The sequence below is a fragment of the Aplysia californica genome, unplaced genomic scaffold (assembly GCF_000002075.1).
Source record: "Aplysia californica isolate F4 #8 unplaced genomic scaffold, AplCal3.0 scaffold00324, whole genome shotgun sequence".
Classification (NCBI taxonomy): Eukaryota; Metazoa; Mollusca; class Gastropoda; order Aplysiida; family Aplysiidae; genus Aplysia; species Aplysia californica.
In genome coordinates this window covers 191,392-207,363 of record NW_004797594.1, presented here as the reverse complement: position 1 = coordinate 207,363, position 15,972 = coordinate 191,392, and the positions used below count along the sequence as shown (strand labels likewise).

Genomic DNA, 15,972 nt, shown 5'->3' with positions numbered 1-15,972 from the left:
GCTTCCTTAGATTAAAGAAACATTTGTTTTATAACATTGTAGAATCAGGCGCACACCAATTTTTGGGCATTAGGAGTTATTGGATTTGTCTTGCTTTATATTTGTTTGTTAGTTTTAGTCGAGGTTTTACGGCACTCGCAACTGCATAAGGTCATATGAGCGCCAGAAGATTAAAGGTGTTACAAGAGAGCAACAAATATAAGAAAGAAGGAGGAGAGATAAGGATGACAGATGTTTGATTGGAAAGAAGAAGCAAACCACACCAGAGCCCCCGCCAACCACCCAATTCTTGCTTTAGAAGTAAAAAATACCCATCTATCTAGGATAGAAGTTCAGGTATTTGTGATTGAAGGAGGTTGGGGATTGCCTGGTCTCAATCGAGGTAGAATTAGCGATAAATTGACAGCCAAAGTGAAGTGATTTCCAAAGCATGAGTGTCCTTGGAAACAGAAAATTCACATTTTTTGTACTTATAATCAATGGTTTTTTAAAAGTAAAATCCGCATGGAAATGTGTTTTTAAACTGACTCAAAAGGTGTTGAGCCAAAAAACAAAAAATCAATATAAATTGTCATATGAGTGGAAAATTGCAGGTTTTTTTTGTTTTGTTTTCAGTATTTTGTTGGGCGCCTGATTTTACCAAGATACCTCACAATTGTGAGGTGTGCTGACAAAATGAGTTACTTCTCAGATTTAATCCTTATGGAAATAGATACATCACGCTTATAAGTGAAATTTTTACAATTTATAAGTAGAAATAATAAAAGGCATTTTGTACTTTAAGAATGTAACAGCATCAATAGAAAATCTACAAATTTCACTCTAGCGTCGATTTTTGGCCAATATCTCCATTTGTGGATTGCGAGAAGTAACTCATTTTGTCAGCACGCCTCACAATTATTGGTTGTCTCACTCACCTCCGGAGAGAAGTTATCCAACATGACAATCTCGCTGCCGGCCTGAGCTGCCTCGGTGGCTTCCTGTACGCTGCGACACTCCACCTCTATCTTCGTGGAGAAGCCGCCCACCACACGCGCGTCCTTGACCGCCTGGACATCGTGACATACATGAAAGTTTAATTTTAGTAAGAGTTTTACGGCACTTGCAATACAATAAGGTCAAATAAGTGCCGAAGATTAGAGGTGTTACAAGAGAGTGACAAACACAAAAAAGAAGGAGGAGAGATCAGGACGATAGATGTTTGATAGGAAAGAAGGAGCAAACCACACTAGAGCACCCGCCAACCACCAACATATATGAAAGATAAGATTGGAGGAGATGAAATGAAATGAGATGAGAAAAAAATATGGTAAGATAAACTTCATTGGTTCACAAGGGAAATTTTGCTCTCTCTCTTTTTCTCTGTCTGTCTGTCTGTACGTCCGTCTCTCTCTCTCTGTCTGTCTATCTATCTATCTGTCTGTCTGCCTGTCTGTCTCTCTCTCTCTCTCTTTCTTCCCCTCCGTCTCTCTCTTTCTCTCTCTCTCTCCCCCCCCCCACCCCTCTGTCTCTTTCCCTCTCTCTTTCTCTTACACTCTAAACCTTTCATTTATCTACACTTCATCATGCACCCAAGCAAACACAAACAAACACACCACAAAAAGTGGAAGCGCACCCACTAACGAACATGGCATTGAACATAGTCGAAACAAAAGAGGAAAAAAAGAAGCCATAAACACAAGTTTTTTTTCCACCTGCGTGATGCTGCCAGCCGTCCAGATGTGGTTGTCCTTGAGCATGATCATAGAGGAAAGGTCGTGCCGATGCGTGGACACGCCCCCTACCAACAGGGCGTACTTCTCCACCAATCGGAACCCTGGCGTTGTCTTCCTCGTTCCCGCCACCTCCCCGCTCCACCCGCGCCGCGAGGCAATCTTCGCCAGACGACGAGCCATGGTGGCAATCCCGCTAGCCCTCGTGATGCAGTTGAGGGCGACTCTCTCGCCTAGAAGTAGGTGGCGCACTTTGCCGGTGACCGTGGCGATGGTTTTGATTGGCTCGATATACTCTCCTTCTTCCACGTGCCACTCCACGAGACAGTCCAGCTCCTTGAAGATGGCATCGACAAAAGGCTTCCCAGCGAAGACTCCGGCCTCTTTCATCAATATCACAGCGGTTTCTTCTTTCTCTCCGACAACAAACCCTGTGGAAGAAATATTGCTAAGAGTTAGTTTCTTAGCTTTAGTAAGAGTTTTACGGCACTTGCAACACAATAAGGTCATATAAGTGCCGAAGATTAGAAGTGTTACAAGAGAGTAACAAACGTAAAAAAGAAGGAGGAGAGATCAGGACGATAGATGTCTGAGAGGAAAGAAGGAGCAAACCACACCAGAGCACCTGCCAACCACCTGCAGTTAGTTTCTTTAGTACAGGTAAAAACATTATTGATATAGCAGCATTTATACATTTGCAACTCACCAAAATGATCTAAATCGACCTTGAATGATTTATATGATTTTTATAAAAGCTAAAAAAAATGTTACTCGCTAATATGACCTGTCCTGTATACCTAAAAATACATATAAAAGATTCATTTTCAATGTCATCCAAAGCAATCACTTAGAACCACGCTTACAATGAAAAAAAGCTTTTGCCATCATAGAAAAGAGAAAAATGCATGAAAGAAAAAAAAGCTCAGGGCTAAAGTAGGAAAAGATGAAGATGAAGATGGGGAGATTCCTTGATGGGTTGGAACTTTCTACTGAAATACCTCTCCAACAGCACACAACTTCATACTTCATCATCATTCTCATTGTCAAAATAAAATCTTACAGAAGAGCTAATACAGAACACACACATCACAAAATTTATTATTATTATTATTACTACAGTCAAACCTTGCTGTTGTACCCCCCCCCTAGCCTACCACCAGCCCCACCATTCCGCCAACTTCATGCACATCCCAAGGGTGGCGATATAATGAGGGTTTGACTGTATTTCAGCTTATGGAAAGGACTCTCCGGCTGAAACAAGATCATTACTGCCATAACTTCCAAATACTATCTCATTTTACAAACAGTCCACTATGATATAATGTGATGCAGCATTGTGAAATCAGGCGCTCGTCAAAATAATGAAATCAGAGAAATTGGCATTTTCCCGCAGTTTGGTAATTTTTTTTCAAATTTTCGTCTTTTGGTTCAACACTTTTTATATCTATTGAAAAGCACATTTCTGTGATGATTTCAATGAAAACGTTTGATGAAAGGCGCAAAAAACGTAAATTATTTGTTTCCAAGGTCTCTTAAGCTATGTAAGACACCAGACTTTGGCGGCCATTTTCTCGCTAATGTTACCTCGGAAATCAGGCGACCCCAACCTCCTTCAATTACAAATATCTTGACTTCTATTCAAGACAGATGGGCAATTTTTTATACCAAGCAAGACAAAAGAACAAGCTTTATATGCTACCAATAGCTCCATATACCCAAAAATTGACGAGAGCCTCATTCCATCAAGTCGCAACACATATAGTGTAAAGCACATAGAGCTTGCTGTTGAGCGGGGATATGCACTATAACAAATGCTATTTATTATTATTATTAATGCCGCTACTTAAAGATAATAGCAAAATAAACACCCTTCAGCACCTACCGGCATAGTCGAAGCTCGGGGTGTCTTCCTTGAACCACTCACGGACCAGATGTTTCAGGCTGGTCGGGGTCAGGATGTGATACAAGCTCAGGTTGTAAACCTTGCGCAGAACCGCGTCGTCACTCAGAGAACTGGACGTCGACTTGCTACCGCTCCGCAGTGAGGCCATGACCAGACACTATCCAGAGGCAGCCACTGCAGCAGTTTCACCACTCTCCTCGGAGTTATCAGCTGAAAAAACAAACAAAAGTAACGGAAGAAAGGTAAAAGACATTGTTCATGAATTTTTAATAAAATCCAGACAATTTTGCGATCATAGGCATACACTGATTTTACAATATTACCTTTCTCAACTTTATTTTCAGTGGCGTTTGCTTATATTTTATCAGTACTTTTTTTTCAGTAAATAATTATGTTTAAAACTCTCTGAAGTCAGTGTACCCAAAGCAGTAGGCTATTAGTATTAGACTGCTTTTGTCCTAGGAGTGAACAAGACAAAATTAAACCTTAATTGAGAATTACATTGAAAAAGTTACTTAAACCTTTTTATTGATTTTAACTGTTCTAGAAGAGCTGTTGGTTTGCAAACACATTGGCAACAAAACCAACTCTTGCTTTCATTTTACTCAGGTCCTTGTCCTGATATAAAATACAGTTTAGTGAAATAATTTGACCAACAAAAGCAGTGGTTATTAATCCTTATTAAATTTCTCCCTATCTCTGTCAACAATCTATGCCACTGTTCAACGTTTCAGAAAAATGTCAGTTTAGAAATATTGCAATCCCAGTAACTATGAGACCAGAGGTGACTAAAACAGTGCAGTGTGTTTACCAACTACATAGACTTGTCATTGAAACCCAAAGTTTAGCATTTTAGCCAGCATTAGTTTAGGCTTGACTTAAAGAGAAAAATCCTTGACAAGAATCAAAGTACAGTTAAAATACGATAGTTTAACCCCTTCGAGACGGAGACCTATATATGACGTAAGCTGTTTGTAATATTTTTTTACATGGCCAACGAGACAAGATGCTGCAGTGACATTGACATACGGTGTTCTTCATGCCTTGCAAAGCATGAGGACGAAGATGACGAATGCCGTTCATCATAGGTTGTATTCTGCATACTGCTTCTATTACATGCATTCGTAAAACTAAGCGCAGACTCACATTCTTCGGGAATAATTTTTCCATACAAAGAAATCTTTTCCTTTCAGACATAGTAGTATAAAATTTGCAAACCGGGTCTTTTAGTTTTAGTAAGAGTTTTACGGCATTTTTTGCAACACAATAAGGTCATAAAGTGCCGAAGACAAGTGGTGTTACAAGAGGGTAACAAACACATAAAGGAAGGAGGGGGGGGGGGGGATAAAGACAATAGATGTTTGATAGGAAAGAAGAAGCAAACCAAACCAGAACACCCGCCAACCACCCACAAACCAGGTCTAATTAAAAGAAACTGACAACTAAATAAAGCCCTACTATGTGTCCCTGGGGATCCAAAACTGTGCCAAGTGAAGCACGAACTGACCCTGACCATGTCTCATGAAGGGGTTATAAATGTGAGGCATGCTGACAAAATGAGTTACTTTTTGCAATCCACAAATGGAGATATTGGCCAAAAATCGACACTAGATCTAGGGTTAAATTTGTACTACAATAGATAATTTTCTATTGATGCCATAAGAAGTAGCCTTTATTATTTCATACTTAAAAATGGTAAAAACTTAACCTATAAGCGTGATGCATCTATAATCCTTTGATCTCGAATCCGAGAAGTATATCTAGATATCTAAAATCTAGATCTAGAAATCTAGATGTAGCCTAGATTTCTAGATCTAGATCTAGATCTAGATCTAACTCATTTTATCAGCACCCTTCACAAAATAATATTATAAGGTTAGATGAATCCTCCTCTAATAAATGATGGCTTTCAACTATTAACATTAAAGTATCATACTGAACAAAGAAATATTTCTTCCCCGATTGTTTTTGTTATGACTATGAAATTAAGAAATGTAGACTCTGTGTTCAGTTGATAAGACGAATAAGTCTGAAATGTCACGATGACTGAGCCAGCCATTGAGTCGCATTGCTGTACGAAATGGAAGGCCTAAAGCAGACCAAATGTTTCAGAGTTGTTTTGTATGGGTAGATAGGTTGGGTAACTTTCGAAGCAGCATAGAGTCTTTTAAAAGGTGAAATGGTACGTTAAATTAACCTGAATTTAAACTCAAACTTACATTAGAGGAGATTATTCTGCGAGGTAGAGACTTCAAACTACAACTTCTAGATTTAGAATCTCTGTGGTTTCCAACGCCAATATGAACTCCACTGTAAGGAATCTCTAAGAGACAGTAAGTAGACTGAGCAGTTTAAAATCGCTTCTTTATTCTTTTCGTCATTTTTAGAATATAGATCTAATATTATAGAATCTAATAGTTCGGCTACGTTTTAGTTTTTGGCCAGTATACTAGAAAGAGTATTCTGGCACTTTGACTTAGACCACAAATTGTAAGTCTATAAATAAATGCTGAAGTTAAGAGATATAACTGGAGCGTAATATATGCCTGCCTACATTTCTTTTTAAAAAAGGAGGACGAGGAGAGATAAGGACTGTAGATATTTGAAAAGTTAAGAAGGATCCAACCACACCAGAGCACTCACCAGCCACTCTAATTTACTACTACTACTACTAGTACTACTACTACTAGTACTACTACTACTACTACTACTACTACTACTACTACTACTACTACTACTACTACAAAACTTCTATAGTATATTATGCAACAGTTCCAGGCCATGGTCTATGGGAATACATTATAATGTATTACGTCATGTATTATTATTGATACGGTCCAAGTTTGATAACTCAATAAACTCTTTATGAGAAGCATTCTTCCGGAGTTGTCCCCCTTATTCAGACACCTCGATTCTGAACTTGAACTTGGCCTTGGCTATCACAAGGTTACGATCAGACTAAAATAAAAATGATTTTGAAAAATCAAATAAGAAAAATGCATAGATCTGTAGTGAGAGGTTTACGGCATCTTTAACACTATTCATCCTCAATGCCTTTCACCCCTGACAGGGTATAGGCCACATACAAGCTCCCTTCATTTATCTCTGTCCTGAGTCATCCTTCCAAGCTCGTTTTTTAAAAACACAATTAGATTGTTTTATTGTTTCATTGTTTCAGAAAGCAACATCCCTGAATTCCGGGCTTGTCCATTGATGCCCTGTTGCTGTCTCCAAAGTGCCGCTGAGGGTTTTTCTACTGATTCACACAATTCATCTTAGAACTTACGTGGGTTTTGAAAACTTTGTGCATTAGCGCCTAGAAAACGCTTCTTCAAGTAAGAGAAAACTGTTACATTCGTCTGTGTTGTTGTCGTCCTGAAAAAGTATAGCTTTAACATCCTTATCAACACTAGTAGGCCTGCAAATACTCTCTCTCTCTCTCTCTCTCTCTCTCTCTCTCTCTCTCTCTCTCTCTCTCATGTCAAATAGGAATTTCTTGTATAGTGACTCTTCCAAGGACACAATGTCGGACCAAGCTGAGGTTCGAACCCCCGAACCTGCAATCTCATGACTACGGGTCTGGTTGTTTCTGTCTCACTTGCATTACCCGTGGACTCAGTGAATGTGGTTGTTCATTCAAGTTTCAATTTTATTGTGACCGTTCGTGAATTTTTATTGTGTTCTATATTTTTTAGTGAGTGCATTGCCAGACTCACTGCGTGACTATTTTTCTCATAGAATTTTTAAATAGATATATATGTGTTCCGCGCAATTTACCGATTGCGCTGCACGTTTTAACGATCGTTTATACGCTAAAACGATCGTATAATTGCGCGGCAATTGAGGTGGGAGTGTACGTTTGGTTGTTGTTGTTTTTTTTGGTGGGAGGTAGGACGGGAAGGGTGGCAGGGGTAGAATGGTGGGGGTAGAGCTTTCTGCTGATCTTGAGTTTGAGTGTGAGGTTGTTGGAGTGACGTGTACACTAGATTGCTCCTTGAGGTTTGCAGTTTTTAGTTTTAGTAAAGGTTTTACGGCGCTCGCAACTGCGTAAGGTCATACGAGCGTCAAAGGGTGGATTTCAACAGAGAAGTCCTTACAAGGAATCAGACTTACTCTGCTCACTTCTCTAGCTTCAACAGCACGAAGTCTGCTTCGACTATCAAGGCACCCCGGAAATAGTGGGTCACAAGAGTGTGACAAAAATACAAAAGAAGTAGAGGAAATATGACAATAGTAAGGATTAGGACAGAAGAAGCAGCAGTTCCCTGTTGTAGATCAGGCACAGTTATGACCGTGACATTGATGAATCCGCCCATTTACAATTCTACTGTGCATGAACGAGAAATGTCCCCACTTTGGGAATGGCCTTAAGACACTTCAGTCAGTGGCGGTACAGCAGGTACAGCACGGACCGAACTGTATCGAAGTGGATCTTCATCATCAGAACCACGCGCTGGAGGGGAGGACAATCTACTGGAGGTATTTGTTTGTGAGAGAACGAGGAAGAAGAAGAAGTTTGTGAAATAATATGTCTTCAAACATTATCTGTTCATTATTTCAGTAAAATTAGAAAAACACCTTTCAGTGGGACTTTCTTCAATGTAGATGTTTTATTTTTGCGTTTATGTGAAAAAGGAAAATGATAAAAAGTATTAATTACAGTCAGAAAAAACAACAACTGCATAGATAAAAGAGGGTAATACGTATGTTAAGAGAAAACAAAACTGTGTTTGACAATAATAAAAGAAAGATTGTATACAAAACTGTTTTTGATAATAATACATGTAATAGAAATATTGTATACAAAGCAGTTTTTGATAATTATAAAAGAAATATTGTATACAAAACTGTTTTTGATAATTGTATGCTTGCTCGTATGATTCTTATAACCTTATACGTATGTTTTGTCGTAGAATGAGAGTGCGATTTGACTCTGTGATGTGGAAAGTGGTAGTGGGTGGCTGGTGGGTGCTCAGTGTAGTTCGCTCCTTTTTTCTATAAAGCATCTATCGTCCTTATCTCCACACCAACTTGTTTGTGTTTGTCACTCTATTGTGACACCTCTAATCTTCGGCACTTATATGACCTGATTGTGTTGCAAGTGCCGTTAAACTCTTACTTAAACTAAGCCAAACAAAGAAAAACAAAGTGGGTAGTTGGTGGGTGCTCTGATGTGGTTTGCTCCTTCTTTCCTATCAAACTACTATCGCTTTTTATCTCTCTTCCTTCTTTATTATGTTTGTTACTCTATTGTGACACCTCTAATCTTCGGCACTTATATGACCTGATTGTGTTACAAGTGCCGTAAAACTCTTATTAAAACTAAACTAAACGGAGAAAGACAAACAGCAAAAGTATTATTTAATAAAGAGCTGCAGTGACAGGCACCATTATATTAAAAAGTATATTTCTCTGGGAGCACTAAATGGCAGAATTAAGTGTTCTGTATTTAAAAACCTTCTGATTTCTGTTTTTGTTTTGTTTGGCCCATGCCATAGTAAGCATGTTTAGTAGTATAAGGTTTTACGGCGCTCGCAACTGCTAAGGTCATATGAGCGCGCTAAGCATGTTTACGGCACTTGCAGCACAATTAGGTCATATATAAGTGTTGAGGATTAGAGGTCTTAAAATACAGTATAGTAACAAACACAAAAATGAAGAATGAGAGATAAGGAGGATAGATCTAGATGTTTGAAAAAATGTTTGCACTGATAAGATACAAATGTGAGTCACACAATTAGTTTTTAGTACAGACTAAGTTTAATTGTCTCATTAACTTATGAAGGCACACTTTGGATAGCAAAACTGACTGAAGCGTCTTAAGACCATTCCCAAAGGGGGGATAGTAACATGTTCTTATGCTCAGTAGAATTGTAAATTGGTTGATTTATCAATGTCATGCTCATAACTGTGCCTGAACTGCAACAGGAAATCCTGCTTTTTCTTTCCCAATCCTTACTATCGTCATTTTCCCTCTACTTCTTTTGTATGTTTGTCACACTCTTGTGACCCGCTATTTCCGGGGTGCCTTGATAGTCGAAGCAGACTTTGTGCTGTTGAAGCTAGAGAGGTGAGCAGAGTAAGCCCGATTCTCTGTAAGGACTTCTCTGTTGATATCCACCCCTTGACGCTCATATGACCTTATGCAGTTGTGAGCGCCGTAAAACCTCTACTAAAAACAACACAACCGAATAACAAAACAACTTCAGAAACCACAATGTATTTCAAAGTGTAGAAATACATTATATTAAATTTATTTTTTATTGACATGTAAAAAAATATTGTACACTTGGTTAACTATGGAGGTATTCAACAAACTTGTTTACTCACAAAGTCATATACTACGTAAATATAATAATGTAACAATGGTCGCTTTTAAGGACAAGCGGGCTAACCCAGATTTTGGGGGTTTCCAGAAATCTCGACCTATAGGCCTTCTGAAAGTGGACATTGCCCTACCAATAGGAGAAGTTTGGTTTCATTGGTGTGTATTTGTTTGGTTATGGAGAAAACTCTCCTTGTCTATTAAACAAACTGAATGAGAGCTCAAAAACTTTAGTGGGTGGTTGGCGGGTGCTCTGGTGTGGTTTGTTTCTTCTATCCTATCAAACATCTATCGTCCTTATCTCCCCCTTTTCTTTTTTATGTTTGTTACTCTCTTGTAACACCTCTAATCTTCTGGCGCTCATATGACCTTATGCAGTTGCGAGCGCAGTAAAACCTCTACTAAAACTAAAAAAACCTTTACCTTCTATTTTCTCAAAACAGCATGTTCCGGGATAGCCCCCTTGTGCCTAAGAGCGACCATATGTGTTGCAACGCCACCGACCAAATTCACATAGTTCAGGTAGGAGGCTGGATGCCTTTGACCCATATTGTCAGGACCAACACAAAAACGAGAGATTTTTGAGCAAGTACACTTCAGTTTGGTAAGACAACAACGACAACAACAAACAACAACAGAAGCAGCAATCACTATCTCTACTTCTGCTGTCGTTGCTGTTGCTGTTCTATCACCACAACTACCCCGACTACATACAGAGGTTCTATCCCCCCTCCCCCATTAATTCTGTCCTTTGACTTTGAGCAAAATTTCGTATCGCAGCTCCCTGAAGATTGTAACAACAACAACGACAACAAAAATAACAACTATCACTACCTCTACTACTGCCGTTGCTGCTGCTGCTGCTGCTGCTGCGGCTGCTGCTACTGCTGATGCTACCACTACAACCAAAGATTCTCTGCTATTTTTGCTATAACTACTCCAACTATTTAAATAACTCTACAAAATATCGTCAAGGTTGTGAAAAACGCTTTCTGTTTTCTGATCTAGATATCGTATCGCGGCTATGCGAAGATTGTAACAATCACCACCACCACCACCACCACCACCACCACCACCACTACCACCACCACCACCAACAACAACAACAACAACAACAACAACAACAACAACAACAACAACAACAACAACAACAACAACAACAACAACAACAACAACAACAACAACAACAACAACAACAACAACAACAACAACAACAACAACAACAACAACTCACTACCTCTACTTCTGCTGTCGCTGCTGTTGCTGTTACTATCTCTACAACCACTCCGACTACAGACCGAGGTCCTAAAAAAACCCATTAAGGAATTTTCTAGAATACAGCTAGCAGGTTTTTACATAAACGTTGATCTGTTAAGACAAATCGATACAAGTATACGACCAGAGATATCTAAAACGCAGGTCAGCTTTGTTCCTGACAAGGGCACCAGAAATGCTATATTCACCTTAACAATGTTAATGGAAAGATGTATTGAAGCACAGAAAGATCTGTATTTATGCTTCATAGATTATTCAAAGGCGTCCGATAAAGTTAGACATGATGAGTTATTTTAAATACTGGAAAAGCTAGATATAGATAGAAAAGATTTAAGAATTATCCGGAATTTGTACTGGGACCAAAACGCTGCTGTACGAATTAATGGAGAATACAGTGAATTTAAGCAGATTAGAAGAGGAGTGAGGCAAGGATGCGTTATGTCACCCAACCTCTTTAACATGTACAGTAAAACAATCCTTAGAAACATAGAAGAATGTCCAGGTCTCAAAGTAAATGGAGAAAATAATAATAACATCAGATATGCAGATGACACAGTTTTAATAGCAGGCTCAGAAAATGACCTTGAAATGCTTCTAGATACTGTTGTAACTGAAAGTGAATGTAAAGGATTAGTGTTGAAGGAAAAGAAAACAGAATGGATGGTAATATAAAAAAGCAGCAAATCCTGGTTGTAATCTCATTAGCAAAGGTGAAAAGATCAAACAAGTCTAACAGTTTAGATATCTAGGATAAATGATAACCTTCGATGCCAAATATTCCACAGAAATAAAACGGAGAATTACAATGGCTAAGGCTAGTTTCAATAAAATGAACCCAATCCAGAAAAACAGAAACATCTCAATGAACACCAAAATGAAAGTTGTGAAATGCTGTGTATGGTCAACCCTTCTAATTGGCTGTGAATGCTGGACAATCACTAAAGACAGTGAAAATAAAATAGAAGCAACAGAAATGTGATTTCTTAGAAAACTGCTGAGAATATCGTTAAAAAAAAGAAACTAAATTAGGTAGTGCTTAATGAAGCCAACGTGGGGCGCTCAATGTTAAAACAATCAGGAAACGACAAATTATGCAGTTTTAGGGACACCTGAATAAACATAAGGGTCTTGAACATCTAGCTCGCACTGGCAAAGTCTAGGCAAACGAAGCAGGGGTAGACCCAGAGCAACCTACTTAGGGAACCTAGACAAGTGGGTAACGGGGAAAGATTAGGGAAACGATCCGAGCAAAGGAATGAATGGAGGACCATGATCGCCGATGTCTGTCGCAGATCTATCACTGGACGATGATGATGATGATGATGATGATGATGATGATGATGATGATGATGATGATGATGATGATGATGATGATGATGATGATGATGATACAAGTCATTGTGCGAAAGCTGGAAAGTCTATGTTCCATAGTTGAGGAGATATTAATTCTGTCCTTTGGCTTTGTTGATCTAGATTTGATGTCGCGGCCTCGCGAAGATTGTAACAACAACAGCAACGACAACAAGAATAACAACTATCATCACTACCTCTACTACTGCCTTTGCTGCTGCTGCTGCTGCTACTACCACTACAACCAAAGATTCTCTTATATCTTTGCTCCAACTACTGCAACTACAAAACTACAAAATATCGTCGAGGTTGTGAAAAATGTTTTCTGTCCTCTCAGCATGTTTTCGTATCGCAGCTCTGCGAAGATTGTAACAACCAACAACAACAACAATTAACTCTATCCTCTGACTTTGATGATCTAGATTTGGTATCCTTCGACTTTGATGATCTATATTTGGTATCCTTCGACTTTGATGATCTAGATTTGGTATCCTTCGAATGTGATGATCTAGATTTGGTATCCTTCGACTTTGATGATCTAGATTTGGTATCCTTCGAATGTGATGATCTAGATTTGGTACCCTGTGACTTTGTTGACCTAGATCTGGTATCTGGGCTCGGCGAAGATTGTCCCCGCCAGTTGTGTCTCCACCAGCTTGTCTATGGCTTCACTCTGTGCCACGGTCAGGTAGTCTTTCCACTGACACACTTCGCCTGGTGAACACAGGGGGGGGGGGGGGGTATGTCAGACAGGCAGACACACAGACAGACAGACAGGTAGTCCTTCCACTGACACACTTCTCCTGGTCGATAGTGGAGGGGTGGAGGGTTATGGCAGACAGACAGACAGATAAAGGGCAAGTCTGTTTTGACCCACAAAGTTACTAATAGATCTCATTGAAGTGGTACAACCATCTAGAAGCAAGTCTCTCTCTCTCTCTCTCTCTCTCTCTCTCTCTCTCTCTCTCTCTCTCTCTCTCTCTCTCTCTCTCTCTCTCTAACCCTTTCGCTGTCTCTCTGTCTCTCAGTCTCTGTCTCTGTCTCTGTCTTTGTCTCCCCCCCTCTCTCTTTCTCTTTCTCACTATGTGTGTATGTGTCTCTCTCTGTCTCTCTCACTCAGATACACACACTCTGTCTGTCTGTCTGTCTGTCTGTCTGTTTGTCTGTCTGTCTGTCTGTCTGTCTGTCTGTCTGTCTGTCTGTCTGTCTGTCTGTCTTTCTGTCTGTCTCATACTCTCTTGTTTTACCAACAAGAATGAGCGCATAACATAACAGGTTCCCCCAATGTTCCTCAAGCTAAAACTTTGTACCGTGTGTAATGGGCCAATAAATAAATAAAATATATTATGTTAAAAACAAAGATGGAAACCAGAAATCGCTAGATGCAGCGGGAAAGATGGGTCAAATCTGTCCCCACGGTTTTATGAACCCCCCCCCCAAAAAAAAAAACAAAACAAAAAAACCCAAGCAAAAAAAGAAATTATGCAAATTGAGACCAAAATTGTGAAATTATGCGATTCTGTTAATTTTAACAAAGAATGATAAATGGAAATAATCAGAATTTTTGGAAAAAATTATCAAATTTCGCAAAATTATGCGGGGTGCATAAGACCCCGGGGACAGCCAAATCGTGGGTGTCACACTATCCTGTGTAGGTAGGCCACTTTTTACACCAGAGACCAAAAAAAAAAAAAAAAAAAACCCCACACGCAAACCCCCCTCCCCCAAAACAACAACAAAAACAAATAAAAAACAAATAAAACAAACTAACCCCCCCCCCCCAAAAAAAGCCAACCAATTTTTTGTTGTATTGTATTGTTCCTGTCAGAAATCACGAAAAGCTAGAAAATTGTAGGCCGTGACCATAGCGTTTAACAGCTTTTGCGCGTGGTTGGCGGGTGCTCTGGTGTGGTTTGCTCCTTCTTCCCTATCAAACATCTATCGTCCTTATCTCCCCTCCTTCTCTTTTGTGTTTATTACTCTCTTGTAACACCTGTAATCTTCTCCACTTATATGACCTTATTGTGTTGCCAGTGCCGCAAAACACTTTTTAAAACTTAAAACCTCATTTTGGTGCTGTGGAAAGGCGCATCTTTGGTAGAGTTTTGGGAGGATGTAACTAACAATCGAAAAATTATCCAAATTTGGATTTGAGTGGATTGCAATTGATCGCTTTTAAGGAGAAGCGGGCTAACCCAGATTTCGGGGGTTTGCTGAAATCTTGACCTACACCAAAAGTGGGCATTGCCCTACCTATAGTAGACGTTTGGTTTCATTGGTTTGTACATTTGTTAGGTTATAGAGAAACTCTCCTTTTCTTTGAAAGAAACTGAATAAGGATCAACAAACTATAACTTCAATTTTCTCAAAGCATCATTTATCGGGATAGCCCCCTTGTGCTCAAAAGCGACCAGTTGTGTTAGTAACAAAATAATAATTATGTATTGGTTACCTTTTCTCAACAGAGCGTGTGTGGCCATTCCTTTACTCTTTAAGTCACTTTTCATTGGGTGAAAACTAGTGGCTGCGGCGATGGCGTTAATCGTTTCGTCATCGAGATTGACAGACAGGAAAGACGCCAGTCGCTTCACTGTGCCAACGGGGTCCTGGAAAACAAATGTGAGTCAGTGTTGGGAAATCAGGCGCTCGTCAAAACAATGAAATCAAAGATACCAGCATTCTTCTGGACGCTGGACATAAAAAAAAAATTAGATTTTTAAAATGCTCAACACATTTTATATATATCCATAAACACATTTCTGGACAGAAGTTACTGAAAATCGTTGATTAAAGGAACAAAACACTTACACTTACAGTTTTTAAGGACTCTCAGGCTTTGGATGTCACCGATTTTTGGCAGCCATTTTCTTCCTGATTCTATTTCCTAAACCAAACAACCCCACCTCCTTCAATCACAAATATCCCAAGTTCTATTCAAGATAGGTGGGTAGACAGTTCCATCAACATGTTGACAAATAAACAAACTTTAAGATGATACCAATAACTCCAAATGCTCCAAAATTAACGAGAGCCTGATTCCATCATTTTCTGACACAGTTAGAAAATAAGCCCACTCCCCCAAAAATGGATACGAATGCAAGTAACAAGAATAACGTCGATATTCTCAGCAATCTTCTAAGAAACTACATTTTTTGTTTTCCATGATTATTCTTGGGTTCCACTTATTAACGTATGATAAAATGCAATAGAAGAAGAGAAAAAAATAAAAGAGAAGAAGAAGAGACAAAGAAAAAAAGAATAGAAAAGACAAGGAAGAAAAGAATAAAAGACAGGACAAAGAGGAAAAGAGAAGAAAAGACAAAGCAAAGATGAAAAAAAAGAAACAAAGAAGAAGAAGAGAAAAGACAAGACAAAGAAGAAAAGAAGAAAAGAAAAGACAAGACAAA

At 39.1% G+C, this 15,972-nt stretch overlaps 2 protein-coding genes across 2 annotated transcripts in view; both read right to left on the bottom strand.

Moving 5' to 3' along the window:
• Positions 1-6,832, bottom strand: part of LOC101850735 (nicotinate-nucleotide pyrophosphorylase [carboxylating]) — an 8,293-nt gene extending 1,461 nt beyond the window's left edge. The window contains exons 1-4 of the mRNA XM_005102416.3: positions 5,835-6,832; positions 3,595-3,825; positions 1,695-2,143; positions 918-1,049 (exon numbers count right to left, since the gene is read on the bottom strand). Of these exons, the coding sequence (XP_005102473.1) occupies positions 918-1,049; positions 1,695-2,143; positions 3,595-3,763 (750 nt within the window). The 5' untranslated portion in view covers positions 3,764-3,825; positions 5,835-6,832. The remainder of the gene's footprint in view (positions 1-917; positions 1,050-1,694; positions 2,144-3,594; positions 3,826-5,834) is intronic.
• Positions 6,833-12,545: 5,713 nt separating this feature from the next.
• The window catches only part of LOC101853865 (sulfotransferase family cytosolic 1B member 1), a gene marked incomplete in the record, with an annotated part of 14,363 nt that continues 10,936 nt past the window's right edge, over positions 12,546-15,972 (bottom strand). Inside the window, 2 exon segments of the mRNA XM_013084875.1 lie at positions 12,546-13,279; positions 15,018-15,171. Coding sequence (XP_012940329.1) covers positions 13,164-13,279; positions 15,018-15,171 — 270 coding nt within the window.